Source organism: Rhinolophus hipposideros (genome assembly GCF_964194185.1).
Source record: "Rhinolophus hipposideros genome assembly, chromosome: 1".
NCBI classification, from domain to species: Eukaryota; Metazoa; Chordata; class Mammalia; order Chiroptera; family Rhinolophidae; genus Rhinolophus; species Rhinolophus hipposideros.
The window spans coordinates 86,035,682-86,053,987 of NC_138047.1; the positions used below are offsets into that span (position 1 = coordinate 86,035,682).

Below are 18,306 nucleotides of genomic sequence, written 5' to 3' on the forward strand. Positions count from 1 at the left end.
AGCTTAAATTAGGGTTATGTACTTGGGTAAGGATAAGAGGCCTGAGAGAAGAGTCTGGTCAGAAGGACGTAATTCAGGGGTATGTATTTATGCTGAAATGTGAAGGGTGCAGAAGCTTCCTGAACTATGTGCAGATGGATATGGAAAACATTCCTTGCAGAAGAAACAGTATGCAAAGGTGCTAGATTGGGCATAAACAGGGATGTGTAGGGAACCTCAAGAAGGTTAATGTGACTGGAAAGAGCCAGGGAGTGGCAGGGAAAACGTTGACACTGGAGCCAAAGGAAGAGTCGCAAGTTATATGGGTGCAAAAGATCAGCACAGGTCCAAGACTATTCTGTTTCAGACTGATTGGCGAGAAGAGCAGTATTTTAATGGACAGATAGAGATGGAGGAAGATACATTTTTCAGGAGATAATTCAGTTTTAAAGTTTGAGATGCTAATGGGATAGTTTCATTCATTGTTGATGATTTGAAATATAGGACTGGAGTTAGTGGAAATGGATAAGGAAGGAAGGGACAGATTTGAGAATTCTCTATAAAATTGGTAGTGGAAATAGCTAGAAGGGATTTTCTCAGGGAGAAAAGATGACAAATAAAACAAAACAAACATGGACAATAAAGAGAGGAAAAAGTAACTTTGTAATTACTTATTTCTTGATATCCCTCTCCTTTATCTATGACATTACCCAGTCACCTTTCTAAAGCAGTTAAAATATCATATTCAGTTTTGGCTGTGTGAGAGGACATTGGAAAGCCTTCATGACATTGGTATTTAAGATGGTGTTAAGGAATGGATAGAATTTTGGTGGATGCGTAAAGTCAGGGGTGGGGGATTAGAGCAGAGGCAGTGGAAGAGAATAAACTGTCAGAGAACTAAGAGGAAATACCACGATAGTATAGTACTGTGTTTCCCCGAAAATAAGACCTAGCGGATCATCAGCTCTAATGCATCTTTTGAAGCAAAAATTAATATAAGACCCAGTCTTAATATAATATAACATATAATTAATATAATTAATATAATACTGGGTATAATACCAGTCTTAATATAATACAATATAATATAAATAATATAATACTGGGTCTTATATTAATTTTTGCTCCAAAAGACGTATTAGAGCTGATGGTGCAGCTAGGTCTTATTTTCAGGGAAACACGGTATATATCTTCTCAACTAGCAGAGGCTAAACCTCCCAGTGGGACACCATGTTGCTGGTAGCAACTGTCCGCTAATTATCTGCTGTGTATGGGAGTTTACCGCTGGGAGGAATGGGACCTTGGCACTCGTTCTCTTCATGGAATGGTTTAGTTGCTGACAAGTTGTCTCAGATATTTGGGACCAGCTCAGAATTGAAGGTGCCATGAATGATGCTGTGGAAGCGAAGGGGAGAAGAAACCCTATCAGGATATGTCCAAACTCTTGATTGTTATATAAGACCTTCCATGTTGTAGCCTTGACTTATGTTCTCAGCCTCATCTCTTTGACTCTACACTGCAGCTCCTCTTATTTCTCTTCTTCACACCTCATCACTCAGTCTTTCCATCCAGGATTAGCCCCCACCCACTTTCCTATTTGGTGAAACTTAAGCTTTCGTAAAGTAAGGCTCAAATGTCACCATGTCTGTCACATCTGACCCAGAACAGAGAGTTTCCATCTTGTACTTAACATTCCATGGTTGGTGCTCAGTTTTAAACTTTTCTCTAATTTCAATAGCTGTGTTTTCATTTTGATGTTCCTTGAATTTATAAATAATCTTCTAATTTTATTTCCAACACAAGGCCCCGTAAATATTGCACCCTTTGTAAATAGTTGAAATTGTGGGGTGGTCATTAGGCCAAATGGTTTAGGAAGGTCCAGGAAAAGGAAAACTGAGAGAGGTACCACGAGTTTTAAGAATGGTCTTCTTGAGCAAAATTAATGATATGTGTATGCCAATTGCAAATAGCTAAGTCTGTCTTATTTTATTATTCAGTCATTGGGGAATAAAAAGCAAAGTGATGCAGTTGTGGGATTAAGACCTTGATCAGAGCATTGCATAGAAAAGTTCATTGATATAATGCAACAGTCTGGTCTCTTAGATTTGTTTTTGTTGTTCATAATATGTAATAACTGTGGTTCTGAAATGGTTCAGTTACAGTACCTGGTATGGCCAGCAGATGCCTGCAAACACCATCAAATCATTGTGACCAGATTTTTTTTTTTTTAAAGAACGTACTGCTGGTTTTTGGAACTATGTATTGCTGGTCTAGTACAACTGTTCATATTTGATTCTTTGACTTTTAATTCCTCATGAAGATAATATTGAAAAGACATTTCACTTGAAAGATGTAATATTTTCCTTTCTGGAGGTATTAACTGTGTATGAGGATATAGACTATTTGTAAATCTATGTCATTAAAAAAATTAGATTAAAATCACGAAAGAGAAGCACTTGTAAATATTGTGTCATTCTTTTTTAAAAAAATAAGATCAGGGGAATTTAATTTAATCTGTCTTCTTTTTGTATGTTTTTCTCTAACCAATACAGGAGAAATATTCAAAAGGGATAATTCCACTTTCTGCTATATCTACAGTACGAGCTCAAGGTGACAATAAATTTGAAGTTGTTACAACACAAAGGACTTTTGTTTTTAGAGTAGAAAAAGAAGGTAAGATGATGATTTCTTTAAAAACATTTGCAGACATTAATTTCTGACCACTCAGAAGATTAATAAACTAGTTAAGCTAGAAGTGCAAAGAAATCTTTAAATATGTTACTTTTAAATAATTTATATCTTACATTAACTTTTTGAATGCCATACAAAAGTTGGGAAGTCATTTTTGGTTCACTATTCTTACATGCAATGAATAGTGAAAATTATTAAGTATCATGGATTCTTCTAAATTCTGGGTATACAGCAGTGAAAAAAAAGTAAACAAAAATCTCTGGTCATATTATGGAGCTCACCTTTTAGCTGTTGTTTTGATAATGCAGAATAATTATTGAATATGCAAAATCAAATTGTTCTAGCTGCTAAAAGGTTGGTTTTAGGAAAGTTTACGTATGGCAGGTTTTAACTGAACACACAGGCATAGTAATCATTCTAATATAGGTTTTGGATCATCTTTAATATTTCTTGAATCTATTCATCGGCTATTGGTCACTTGATGGTGAAATTTGATCTAAAGATGACCTGTGGTTTGGGGAAGGAGTCTAAACCTTTAAATCTTCTCTGGCTGTTTTTGTGGGGAGAGCCAGGAGAGTTGAAATAAAAATTTTGTACTTTGACTACCAACATATCATTACTATAAACCACACTACTTTTAAATAATATAGGTAAGACTGTCTTCATTAATTAACTAATTAGAATTTTAACTTATTTTTAGGCTTACTTTCAGTATGGATTATAACTCAACTTGATTTTTTTTTTCCCCAAAGATTTTATTGGGGAAGGGGAACAGGACTTGATTGGGAATAGTGTGTATTTCCAGGACTTTTTTATTGGAGAACAGTGTGTTTTTTCCCTAGAACCCATCAGCTCCAAGTCAAGTTGTTGTCCTTTCAATCTTAGTTGTGGAGGGCACAGCTCAGCTCCAAGTCCAGTCATTGTTGTTCAATCTTAGTTGCAGGGGTTGCAGCCCACCATCCCTTGTGAGAGTCGAACTTGCAACCTTGTGGTTGAGAGCATGCAGTCCAACCAACTGAGCCATCCGGCTGCCCTGGAGCTCAGCAGTGGTTCAGCTGCAGCTCGTTGTCTTCATTCTAGTTGTGGAGGGCGAAGCTCGCTGGCCCTTGTGGGAATTGAACCGGCAGCCCTGTTGATAAGAGCTCGTGCTGTAAGAGCCACCTGTCTGCCCCCTCAACTTGATTTTTAAAAATACTTCTTGGTACTTAATTATTTGAATAATGCTGATATGGAAAACAGTGCATACTTGACATGTGCCAGGCGACTACTAAATGCTTCATTTTCACAATAGTTTTATGAGGTATGTAGGTACTAAAATTATTCCATTTTACACATATGAGCATTCACCTTTTATGAACTACAACAATATTAGCTATTGGGCTATATTTGTCTCTTTTAAACTGCTACATTCCTAGAACATATGCCTGGGCATGGTGCTTAGAAAACATTCAATAAATATTACGTATTCCTAGAAAGTCTCCTTTATTGCTTGGGATAATCACTAAATGAGTAAGTTGTTCACAATGGAGCAGCTTTTTTCAAACTGAATCACTACCCATTTGTGACATCTAAGTGGTTTCTAGTGGTACCAAAAAAAAAAAAAGTCCCTCCACAGAAAACAAACAAAATAGAATAAGAAATACCAAAGTACATCACTTTTAGTAAGTGTAAGTATTGTATTCTGAAACATACCTCTGCGTATATTGCACATGTGTAATGGAAAAATTCATTTCTTACTTGATACTAAAAAAGGTTGAAGGTTTTCTCCTAGAGCAGGGGTTGGCGTAGCATGTTCTATATCCTAAATCTGCCTCATTGCTTGTTTTGTAAATAAAATTTTATTAGATCACAGCCACTGTCATTTATTTACATTGTCATCCTATGCCCGCTTTTGTGCTTCAGTGGCAGTATTGAGTACTTGCAGCACAGACTGTATGGCCAGGAAAGCCTAAGATATTTATTATCTGGCCTTTTACAGAAAAAAAACAAAACCGAAAAAAAAAAAAAAAAACCACCAAAAAGTTTGCCAACCCTTGACCTGGAGCATTTTATATAGAGTTGCTTATGCGAGAAGCCACTTTTTAATGATTCATTACCTAAACTTCAGAAAGTTGTCAACAGTTGTGATACTTGATATAGAACTTATATTTGAAGTCAGTTTTCTTTCTTGCTATTTCCTAAAACACATGGCATGGCTGCAGTCAACTGGTTATCATGACAGTCTTTCCTTATGCTTGGCTTCCCACTGCCCCAAAGGTGACTGCGTGTTTCTTTGAGGTGCTTATCACCTTCCCCTTGGCCTTTCAAAATGAATTTCACATATGCCACATAGCCTGCATTTTAAGATAGACATAATAAAGCTTCCAACTTGTGTGAAAATCTGCTTAGCCATATTTACTTGCTGCAGTTAGAAGTGAAACAGACACATTTTATTTAAGTAGAATGTACCAACCCACACGTGTTTAAAAGCTACCTGTTTGCAATTAACCATTACATCCTTCCTGTGATACACAGTCATCTTTGTAATGGAAACAGTGTAAGGATTTCATTAACATTGATATGTTATTATTTGTTAAATAAGTCTTACGTCTTAAATTTTTGAAAATATGAAAATACTGCTTAAGTAGAAACTGAGACCATCCACATGGAATTACTGAATAAGTTATTTTCATTGAAAGTCGTTTTTGCATAGTAACAACTCACGTTTTTTTTAAGATAAGTATATGTAGAGATATGTATGTATTCATGTATATGTATATGAGGACATATATGTATGTACATATATGTATGTAAATAGTATATGTGTGCCCATATATAATTTACTGTGGAACTTTCAACAAAACACTAAATGTTTTATTAAGTGTTTTTTCTTCCTTCCATATATGCCAGTGGTTGATTATATTTTCTGTGGGCACTGAGAAATTGACTCAAGTGGCTTATGAAATATTTGACTTAATGAACTTTAAACCAAATTAAACTTTGCTTCAATCTAATCAAGAAGCAAGATCAAAGTTTAGAACACAAAGGGGAAATGGTTTCACGTCCTAACAGAGATGAATCCTTCACTGTTGGTGAAAAGGTTCTCAATGACCTGTATACAATAGCTACCCTTTGTCTCCCCTGAAACCACTATTTCTAAAGGGCTACACTGGCATTGCTAAAATAAGGGTTATAATTTGGCGTCTTTTCCCCACACATTTTTCAAAGACCTCAATTCCCCCAGGTTGCCTGTTGAAATATTCTTATGCTCTTAGTTGAAAGTGAATTATATTGAAATGATACCATCTTAAAAATACTCTTCCTCACGTGGAAAATTTAGTCTGATTCCTTTTGTCCTCAAGCATAACCGGAAACTGGTCAGAGAGTCGTAAGAGCTAATGATCTCTCCATTCAGTCTGTATTCCCATGGCACTTGTGGTCACACAGCAGACATGTTACCTCAAAAAGCAGGTAATGATTTGAGTGGGCAGTTCTCATAGTTAGAAGAGGGCTTAAGAATTCTGAGTGGTCATTCCTGTTCCAGAGTCATTTGCAGTTCTGGCTCTCAGCTGCAGCTCCCATGTTACTGTCCACTTCAGTCAATGCTGGACTCTTGGGAGACAGGCACCTGTGTCACTCTCTCAACTCTGCATCTAGACAACATCATACAGCCCTCCAGTGGCGGCTAGCTTACTGCACAGCCCTTCCCCCCCACCCCCTTCTTTTTCTTTTTAAGAGAACAAATGGGATAAGAAACAGATTCTCCTTAGTTGTTCTGGGCAAGGAGACTTACCTGTTTTGAAATTTTCCTTTTTTAGAAGCAAGGCATGGAATACATTTACTATCTAGTAAATGTAGTGAGAGGGGAATTCCAAGGTCTCCATTGTATACGTTGATATACTTCTCAGATGATAATAGGGACACTGGTGTCTTTCTTCAATTTTTTCCTCTCTTATGTCTCACATCCAGTCTACCAGCAAATCTTATCAGTTTGACTTTTGAATTCTCAACACCTCTACCGCTACCACTCCAGTACAAGCCACCACGTCTCTCTGAATTTTAATAACCTCCCTCTATCAACTACAGTGGTATTTTCAATATAGCTGTCAGAGCGATCATTCAACAAGAAAGTCAGATCATGTCAGTCCATTTCAAACGCTCCATTGTCTTTCCATCTCCCGGAGAGTAAAGTACTTATGATGTCCTAAAGCCCCTAAGTCGACTGGCCCTGTTCTCTCTGCCCTTGTCTCCTTTTGTGCTCTCCCTTATGACTTTTCAGCTGTGGGAATGCTTGTTCCATGCACATGCCAGACCTGCCGTTGCATTCCGGTGTTGACACACGCTGCTTTCTTTATGCCGGCATGCTCTTCCTCTAGCCGTCCTCCTAACTTGTTCCATGACTTCCATTCCTGTTGGCATTGGTGTAACCACTGCCTTCTTTCTCAGGCTTTTTCTGTTACCGTATGTAAAATGGTACTTCCTATATCCCTCATCTTGTGCTTTATTTATGCCATTACTCTTGTCACTGCGTACATCACATTTTTTTCTACGTTTTATTGCCTTCCTCCGTTCACAAGACTGTAAACTCCAAGAGAGTAAAGCCGTGAAATCTGTCTTGCTCACACTTCCATTCCTGGTAGGTATTCAGAATAGGTCTTGGAACACAGGCATTCAGTAAATATTTGTGTGAATGAATAGTGCTTGACTTTAAGAACAACCCTGGTATGCAATACTTCCTTCTCTAAAATCTATCATAGGTTTCCTTCCTTCCTTCTCTAAAATCTGTCATAGGTTTCACTGAAGGATCTTTAGTCAGATATATTATCCTGTCAAAAGTAAGGGTGCATCTCACCTTGGTTAGATTCTATTATTAATCTTTCATACAGCCCTTGCCTGTTAACGCCTAGTATAATCCATCCTTTGTTAATAATATTCATGTCTACTGCTAAATCCAGTAGCCCGGAGAATATTAAGTCTCTCCTGTTGATTTTTTTTTTTCTAATTTCGTTTTTTTTTGGTTCTTACACCATAGTTGGCATCCTGAAAACCTTAAGAACTGATTTAAGATTTGAGGGAATGGCTATTATCTTTTATTTACGTCATTATTCTAGCATAATTGCAAGAAAGTGGTGATTTTGTTTTCCCTACTCTCCTTTTCCTTCTCCAACCAGGAATGTTCTGTTTTGAGCAAAGCTATATCTAGATCAGCTGATGTTCTCAGAAGTACTGGTACTTACTTAGCACAGTGCTAAGATCAAGATAGACACTCAACAAATATTTGTTATTGGAAAGACTAAAAGTACTTTGGTGTGAAGAGCAGGCAAAAGCGACTGTATCCTGTAGCTTTGCCAGAGGGAGAAATCATTATTTGTTTTGGCATACTGTGACTTACCAAAGCATATTCCCCATGTCTGAGCATGCACACGTGGCACAGCCAAATAGCAAATGACACTTGTCGTCTAATTTATTGTGTTTGAATTATTTGTTTCATTGTTTATCTCCATTGGCATGGGTAATTAAGAATAAACCGAGTGTTACTATTAATTCCTTATCTTTATGACTGTTTATTTCCTATTAGTAAATGAGGACCTTAGGAGCTAGATAATTCTTCAAGGCTATGAGGGAACTATTTGTTGAGATGTAGCCATCATATGCTTAAGTCCAACAGATGCAATTGCCAATTTCAAATTATTTCCTGAGAAACTGAGATATGCGCTAATAGTAATCGAGAAGCCACACGCACGTTGGCTCAGTACATAGAATTATAACCTATATTTCAAACTCAGTGGCTTATGTGGATTAATACAGACAGAAAACATTACATGTTTTTTACTTGTGTGAAAGTAATGATCGCAAGGAATAATCAAGTTAAGTAGAAGGTCTGTTGCTATTGTTGAAAATGTAATAAATTATTACAACTCCGTCTAAACCTGCTGATATAGATGTAGACTGTAGAGTAGCTACTACATATTGACCATGACTTACTTGTTTGACTATTTTCATGTTTTTTAGTTTATAGCGACATGGGGGGACGTCAAATATTTTGTCCTGACATATATCGTGTTTCCCGGAAAATGAGACCTAGCCATAGAATCAGCTCTGATGTGTCTTTTGGAGCAAAAATTAGTATAAGACCTGGTCTTATTTTACTATAAGACAGGGTCTTATAGTCTTTATAATATAATATAATACCTGGTCTTATGTTAATTTTTGCTCCCAAAGACACATTAGAGCTGATGGTCTGACTGGGTCTTATTTTCGGGTATTGACTTGAAGAACAACCCTGGTGTGCCACCCAGGTAACGGTAATAAGCACCGTTACCTACAGATTATGTAATGCCTGCAGTAAAGGATTGTTGAATGAGTTTTTAATAAATATTTGGCTTTGGTCATCTAAGACACTAAGTGTTTTAGGAGCTTTGACGATGAGCAAGTGTGAAGATAAAATTAAGACTCATGTTATGAACTAACTTTGGATTCACATTTGAACATGAGCAAGTGTACTACGGAGACTTATTTCAATTTACAATGAAGTTATTCTAGTCAGGCCTGTCTTAGGAGGATCTGAGATACTAACCAATTTCCCAGGCTTTGGGTGTTTACTCTTCCCTTCTTGAAATTTTTTTCTACCTAGAATTCAGTCTGTTTTGTTTTCATTTTGCCTTGATATCCACTTCTCTCCTCTTTTTTTTTTTTTTGTTAACCCATTTTCCAGCCTCATAGATACAGTTGTGCTTCAAGGTTTGTCCATTTATTCTCTTTTTACATGAAATATTTACCCACATCTATGGGTCTTCTCTTGTATGGGTTATATTCATTTACATGTTGTTATCAGCCTGCCTAGATGCTCATGCCAGGGCACTGAGAACCTGAGTTGGTTCTGTTAATAAAATGGGACCTTCTACCTTCTTTGTCTGATCAGTTCGTGATGTCAAGGTACCTGTTATTTTGAGTAATTTAAATTTTTTGTGAACATCAGTCAGACATTTTAAAGGCCTCAGCTATTTTTTCCTCCCCTTAATGTCTTGACTCTTTATGTGTTCTTTTGTTTCCATTTACATTGTACTTCCAGTCTCTCTTGCATTATTCTTGAATCTCCAAGCTTCCATTTGGTTTACCTACTGTGTTTCCTCGAAAATACAACCTAACTGGAAAATAAGCCCTAGTGTGATTTTTCAGGATGACATCCCCTGAATATAAGCCCTAATGCATCTTTTGGAGCAAAACTTAATATAAGACCTGGTCTTATTTTCAGGGAAACATGGTATTATCATCCTTATTATGTATCTTCCTTGCTAAGAACCCTGAAATGGTTTTCCCTTGCCTCTCTAATAAGACAAAATTCCTTACATAGACACTGGAGACTCTGTAGCTGTGTTTCCCATTATTTCCTTGTGAGTATAAAATTATACACAAGCTCACCTATAAGTTAGTCCCTCAATAGGTGTTGTAGGTTCTTTCTGCCTTTGTGCTTATGTTTTCCTCTGCTTAGATTTAAAAATTCTACTTTTCTCCCTCCCTAGTCCCAGTTTTATCTTTGCAATTGCTCTTCCTTCTCAAGACCTAACATAAATCTTCTTTTCATAGTGCCAAGAACAATTGTCTGAGTTAAATAAAACATATGATTCTCTTAATTTTAATACTAGTACTAACTTGCTGTATGACTTTCAGCAAATCACTTACGTACCTCAACCAAATTGACTCATATTATTTGATACCCTTTGTATGACATGTATAGTATTCTGTGTTCCATTATGTGTTCGTATCTAACTTTTGGCTTTGATTGCTCTTTGGGGACGAGATCAAATTCCTATGCCCATAACAGTGTGTTGTACATAATTGAAGTTCACTTACTTAGTTTTTGTGGGAGTGAAAGAACCAAATTTTAATTTACCAAATGAGATATTATTCTTAGTGACTGTGGTGGGAATGGAATGGGTGAAGGAATACCAAGGCAGCATACTCTTAAGAAGAGTAGGTTCTAAGTGACGGAAAGTAGGATTTTTCTAGGCCTTTGAGTAACTTAATTACCGGGAATAATCTGTTAACTCTTTGGTCACATTATTACTTCCTTCTATCAAAAGAGAAAATCCAATCTCAAGAATAATCGAAGTATTTCTAAAACATGAACATGGGTACAGATCACCTGGGGATCCTCTTAAAATGAAGATTCTGATTCATCAGGTCTGGAGTTAGGGCCTGAGATTTTGCATTTCTAGTAAGCTCCAAGGGGGAGACAGTGCTATTACAGGTCCACTGAGTTGTGTGTGTTATTTCTTTTTCCTAACAAAATTGGGCTGTAGGCTCTGCCTGCCATAACATTTAGATTGTGGCTGTGGGAAAGAATCTTGGAATTGTCTGTTGCAGAGAGAGTAGATCCCTTGTCCATGTTTCTAAGTCTGCCTAATTTGCGTAAGTATAGATGGATGTATTTTCTCCTGTCTTTATTTTCAGAGGAGAGAAACGACTGGATCACTGTACTATTAAATGCACTGAAGTTGCAATCCCCTTGGCAATCTCAAGCAGTGGCTGTACCTGAGAAATGTGGATATCTTGAATTGAGAGGGTATAAAGCCAAAATTTTTACTGCGTTAAGTGGAAACAGTGTGTGGCTTTGCAAAAATGAACAGGTAAGCTGTGTTACAGTGATGCAAATTGTGGTTCCTTCATTACATGAACAACTGTGCTTTGTTAGACTTACTAGTGTTTTCACTTCCAGTCTTGCTTTTGCCTTGAGTTCCCTACAAAATGCAACAAAACAAAGAGTTCTTTGGTTGAATTTTCTCAGTTCATTCAACAGCAAGAAAGTTAATCTACAACAAATTTGAGGCTAGACATCACTTTTTTAAAGACTGATGAAATAGAATCACTGAAAATAATTTTTAAAATGCATTCCTTAGCTGAAGTAACATTATAAAACTACTCGAGAGAATAATTAAGAACCAATTAACCATTGCAGCTGTTGTTGAAATAGGCCCAGTTCTGCACCTGTTGTGTTTCTTTTGTTTTTGTCACAAGCAATTATAGAGTAAGCACATATTTTCTGGAGTTTACAGCATTTTCAGTTTCTTTCTTCCTTTTTTTTTTTGAGCAGACATGTTGCTTGCAGACGAAATAATTAGAGGAGATAATTTACTCGTGATTGAAAGGTACACATCCACACGTGCACATACGTATCACATATATATAAATAGATGTAGACTTCTTGGCTTATTGAATTTGGTTAATATCGAAGGATTCAATAGGAAATTTAAATGTTTTGAGGAGACTGATGTTAAAATAAAGTTTTAACAATTTCCATTAACTTCATTTGATTCTGTAGACTTCTGTTTCTCTCACATACCTGGTTTTTAATATGTATAGGAAAATTCTGTCTTTACCTCTTTCTGGGTATTGATTCTTACTGAATCTTTTAGCCTAGACTATATTAAATACTTAGTAATTATTTATGGAATTAAATAGCGTGCTTTGGTATCTGATCTAATGTGAATTCATTTTAGGATACATTATAATGCGTTATGATGAGGTGAAATACAAATGCTGACTATTTTTGTAACAAAAATAGAGATACTAACTCAAAACAAACAGTAGTTTGACAAAAATTAACGGTAGAGCCTTCGCCAAGGCATCCCCTGAACTTCAGTGTGAACTTGCTCATTCCATTTTTTTGGATAAGATTTCTTCACTAATTAACTGAGGAAGGCATCATTGAGCACTGCTGGCACATTAATAACCTGGATAGTTCGCACATTCCTCAAGAATAGTGATATATAGCTTCATAATGTGTGTGAGCTCAATGTGAACATTTTCAGTTTGGGAAGTAAGATGATGAAAACTTTTCTTATTGGAATGGAGGTTAAAAATGCATACTTTACATGTATCAGTATAGAAGTTACTCAGCTAAATGAATACCACAAATGAGATATTCATCTTTTACTTGTACAGACCTAATGGGCTTCAAATTTGTAGTTTAATTGCTTACATTAGTTAGATTGTCTGAGTTTGTTATTCTCTAGAAATAAAGTGAAACGTTTTTAAGGTTTTATTAATACTTTCTCATTAGAAAGATGTTGTATGATATTTTCCCTTTAGTATTAGTAATTGAGGATAGAAAGCATAATAATGACTTCCACTTGTTGAATACCAGGTACTGTGCTAATTAATTTATAAACATCCCCTTTCATCTTCCTCACAAACGTAGGAGGAAGATATTCTCATCCATGTTTTATAGATGAGGAAAACGAGGATTAAGTAACTTGTGTAAGGATTACAGTTTATTTTGCAGAGTTTAATTTAAAACCAGAACTTTGTAAGTCTAAGCCTAGCTTATTAGCCACTATATCAAACTATTGTTTTTTTAAAAAAATATGTTGAAAAGTAAAAATTTGGCATTTGACCTTTTAAAAATAGAGTAAGATTATTTCCTTGAATAATTTAGTTGCCTAGAAGGTTCAGAGTGTGCATTTAATAAATATGTCATGTCAGTCACTCTAAAAGTGATGCACTTAACTGGAGTACACAAGTCTTCTGTTCTAGGAGGAAAAACCAGTATTTATGATGCATGGTGTTGAGCCCAGGGGTCTAGTAGACATCTGCAGGAGTTACAGAGAAGTACAAAACAACAGGCATCTAATGAAGTCTGGGAATTAGGAACACTTCCATGTACACAAATAATGAACATATTCTTAAAATTAAAACATTGATACTGGACCCTTCCTCATTTTTTGAGAAGTAAACCTTTTTTTTTTTTTTTTTACCATGTGTATATTTTAAGTCCTTTTCAATGCATTGATATGTATATATATATATATATATATGTATATATATATGTATATATATACATATATATATATATATATATATGTAAACACACACACACACGCACACACACACACACACACACACAGGGTGCCAAAAAATGTATATGCATTTTAAGAAAGAACTATTAAAATTTTAATACTCAATATATATCGATAAAAGATGAATACGAGTCACGTGTATACATTTTTTGGCCCCTCTACTATATAGCCTTAAAAAATGCATGCTGTTGTTTGGATATGTGTTCTTTTTTTAAAATTGCATATTAATCAGATTATATGGAGTTAGGTCTTGTCAAGTCTTGAACTAGTTGACCAAAGACTGGATGGATAAATGGTGGAAGAACCTTAGTGTTTAGGCACTGACATACTATTTCAATTTCATTTATTTTTACATCCTAGTGTGTTCCTTTTCAGCCCGAGGAAAGTTGCCCAGTGGTTTTCTCACATGGTTGAGCAAATTGTGTGAAGGACTTTGGTGACATGCTAAATAAGGGAGTCTTTCTCCTGAATGTTTTAAGCTAGTGTTTTAGGAAAAGCGCTAAAAGATAATGTTTGACGCAGCTTCTAAAAGTTTTATGCACACAACACGTGAAGTAATCTTGTGTTTCTTTTAAAAGATGATGGGGAAAAACATCTCATGAAATGTAAGAGGTAGTAGATTTGAACCTTTTTCTTAATTTGTATTGGCTCTAATTTATGGTCGTTCATTCCATGCATCAAAGCTTAATTATTTTTATTTATTAAAAATCTAAGACAGTGAATTTATTGCCCACATCATTTATAATAGGAATAGAATAAAAAAAAATGACCTACACCACCCTAACAGATGAACTATTTTCATTTTTCTTGCCTCTATTTGTACAGTTTCCTAATTTACTTTGGAGGTTGCTCCAGGGAGAATAGACAGAGAGTGGAGGAAAGTGGAAGGACAGCCAGTATAGCATGTTGAATAGTTATTATAAAGGACACTTGAAAGCACAAAGATTGGAGTGGGTGGTAGCAGTTCTGGGTTTTCATTCTTGCTCTGCTATTAATTGACTCAGGTAATTAAGTTAATCTCCTTTGGTTTAAATGCTATCATGTGAAGAAGAGAAATGGATTACTGTCTCTAAGGACATTATTTAAGTTGCATATTAAAATCCCAGATATCTGGGCTCATTAGACCCATGGATTTAGAATTTCTGGGGAGAGGGTGTTGGAATCTGCATTCGTGTAAAGCATCCCAGGTGACTCAGTGTCAGGTGATCCACAAAACACACAGTAAAACACTGATCTAAAGTTCTTTTAAGAATTTTAAGCGTCCAGGTAAAGTGAACAAAATATTTATGGAGTTGGAAAATGAGTAAACACAGTCTTCTATAGTTCATTTATTAACTTAGGGCTGTTATACCTCTTTTTACAGTAAAGTTTCATTTGGAAGCCTATCTTTTTCTTGATTGTACATTTTGAAATATGCACACATTTAAGTGGAAAGTTAAGATAATCATTATTAGTGGTAATAAATTTTTAAAATTTGAAGAACTCTTACTAATAAATTGTGTATGGTTCTAAACTATAGCTGCTGGGTTTTTAATTTGTTTCTTGCTAAACTCTCTATAGTTTCTATATAAATTTTAAGTTTTCAGCTTATAAATCCTATTTCATTCCTTTTCCTAACACAGACTTTTATCACCAGAGTATGCTCTGTTGGAAAAATTAAAACTCTGTTTGCAAAGTCAACATAAAGGATAGTGTTTGAAAACAATTTGAAACTGTTATTTTCAATAAGTTCCTTTAACTCTGTGTGTATGTCTGGAAATTTACTCTAATTTTGGAGAGTATTGTTAAACTTTTCTAGAGGTTTTTCTCTGCTTCCAGTAGGGGTCCCTGAAAGTCCATGTCAAGCTTCCCTAAAAATATTTTTTTTCAGTGATTCATTCTTTCACCTTTTCTGGAACTGTCCCTTCTATTGATTCAAGAACTTATATTTTCCATGTTAAAGTAACTTTTAGGACACTATCGTAATTACTGTCATAATTGTTTTTTATTTTCTTTTTTTTCTTTTTGAATGTGGCATAATATAACAAGGGGGACGCCAATCTGTACATTCTCACTGACAGTTCACTTCCAGATCTAAACTCTACAGAACCTACGTGGGCTTTCCGTTTTCTCAGTTGCTCTGTTCCAATATTCACTTTTTTTCATCTCTTTCTTTCCCTTTCATTCATCAGTGGATTGTAGGAACTGAAACTTGAAGTAATTCTTGGCTGTTGGAGAAATACTTTAGGGAATACTAGTTTTTGTTTGTTTTGTTTTGTTTCCAGATAGGCTCCAAAAAATAGAAGAAACTTGTGAATAGATAAGTAAAAACATTTGTTAGAGACGAAGATGGCAACGTAGAAACTGACACTAAAATTCTTTTTACAAATTTATTTTTAATGATAGTTGTCATACAATAATTACATTAGTTTCAGGTGTGCAACATAGTGATTCAACATTTATATACTGATGTGATCACCGTAAGTCAGTAACCATCTGTCACCATACGTAGTTATGATATTGACTACATTTTCTATGCTGTACACTACATCGCCATGACTTATTTTATACCTGAAAGTTTTGTATCTGTCATTCCCTTTCTCCTTTTCCGCCTATCCCCCCATCCCACTCTGGCTGATAATCACTTTGTTCTCTGTACCTATGAGTTTGCTTCTGTTTTATTTCATTTGTTAATTTGTTTTGTCTTTTTTTATATGATACATATAAGTGAAATCATATGGTATTTTTATTTGTTCGGCTTATTTCACTTAAGGTAATACTGTTTAGGTCCATTCATGTTGTTGCAAATGGCAAGATTTCATTCTTTTGTACGGCTGAGTACAAAGGTGGTATTTATGTACCACCTTTAGCCATTCATCTGTTGATGGACATTTTGTTTGCTTTCTTATCTTGGCTATTTAAATATGCTTCAGTGAGCAGAGGGATGCATATATTTTTTCAAATAATTACTTTTGGTTTTGTTTTTTTCAGATAAATATCCAGAGGTAGAGTTGCTGGGTTATACCGGTAGTTCTATTTTTAATTTTTGAGGAGTCTCCGTACTATTTTCCGTAGTGTAAAACTCTTTACCTAATTACTTAGTTGTAAAACACTGTGGTGCCATTATCACAGAAATTAAATGTAATCCCTTTAAATATTTAGCACTTTACAATCCCACCCCCAAAAATGTTTAATTTTTACAAGTTTTGTTCTATTATTTTTTACCTCTCCTTATGTCTTATGTGCTTGCAATGCATTATAACTATGCTAGTTTTTCTCCATTACTTCACCTTTGTATAAAATGAGCTGTGTGATTGAATTTGTACTACTGTGTTTCTGTATTTATTCATCCATTTTACAGATTCTTATCGGGCACCTTCTCATTTCTAGGCACTGCTCTAAGCACCAGGTGTATAGTGGTAACTCAGAAGTTCCCTGCTTTTTAGGATTTTTAACTTCCAATGAGGGTAGCACATAGTGATAAATAAATGAGATTTCTGGTTACCTCCTGTATATAGCTTTTTATTCCTTTTTTGATTATTTTTTGGCAAGAATATTTATGATCTTTTTCTAAAGAATTATTTACATTTAAAATGCTATTAGCTATGTGGATAGATTCCAGTTTCACTTTAACCTTAAAAGTGTTATAATTTTTATATTCCCAAATTAATGGTATAAATATTTATTTTATTCAGTGCTGTGCCCTAAGAGTTCCAGGCAAGTAGCTGACATTCGGTAAACATTTCGTAGAGTGAGCTGGTTGAATTAATGGTTATTTGTAGCTGTTTTCTTTACTGGAGAGTTTATCTTTTAGAAAAAAATTTTCTTTTTAATTTATTTTCTTTATGAATTGTCTTTTCATTTTCTTTCTCCATTTATTTATTGGGATTCTGTTGTCTTTCCTGACAATTTCTTTAAGCTCTTCATATAATAAAGATACTAATCTTCATGTCATATTTTCTGCAACTGCTTTTCTGAGCTATTGCTTATTTTTCATTTTTCATTTAGTTTTTGTTGTATAGATTTGTTTACATAATTAATTTTTTTTAATCAGTTCAAAGCTTATAGATTTTCTGTATCCTGGAAAAGTAATTATTTTATAAATTTATTAATCTTGAAATGATGTGAATGTAGTATATAAGCCAGTATTTTTAAAGTTTTAAATGAGATAAAATAGGAACATACACTGAGGTGTATGTAGTGTTCACTATACATATATATGTGTGTGTATATATATATATATATATATATAGTATATATGGTAATATATATGTATAGTATATATGGTATTGCTACTTGGATGGAATTTCTGCATATGGATGTGAGATAAATTTAAGATATTTAGCTTTGGTTTCCATTTGTTATGTTGCCCTGACAGCTAGTCTCCCATCTTTTTCTAATGACTTTTTTGAATATTATGTTAATATTAGTGGATTCATTATAGCCAGATGTCTTGCTTGGTGGGTTTGTGTATGTATCTATTTAATGATAATTATGGCATTGAGGTTTTCACTACATAAATTTACTTGATGAAACATTCTCAAATCAGGGTATGACAAGAGACTCCTTCCCCCTCACTCCCCTAACATAATGTTCCCTGGTATCCAGCACGGGAATGAAACTCTGATAGAATTTAAATAGACATCATAGGGCTATGGGTTGTGTGGTGCAGAAAGAAGCACTGGGGTGTAGGAGGTGGCCTCAAATTCTCTGGGTTCTCTATCTGGCCAAACTCTGCATCTGGTGTTTCCCAGGAAGTCTGGTGCCAATGTCATACAATGCCACATCTGCTTTCAACAAATGTTTAAGCCCCGAGTTC

At 35.1% G+C, this 18,306-nt stretch overlaps 1 protein-coding gene across 1 annotated transcript in view; it reads left to right on the forward strand.

Annotated features, from left to right (window-relative positions):
* ARAP2 (ArfGAP with RhoGAP domain, ankyrin repeat and PH domain 2) overlaps positions 1–18,306 on the forward strand; it is a 185,518-nt gene that overhangs the window by 45,670 nt on the left and 121,542 nt on the right. Inside the window, exons 8-9 of the mRNA XM_081053892.1 lie at positions 2,532–2,652; positions 11,104–11,279. Of these exons, the coding sequence (XP_080910018.1) occupies positions 2,532–2,652; positions 11,104–11,279 (297 nt within the window). The remainder of the gene's footprint in view (positions 1–2,531; positions 2,653–11,103; positions 11,280–18,306) is intronic.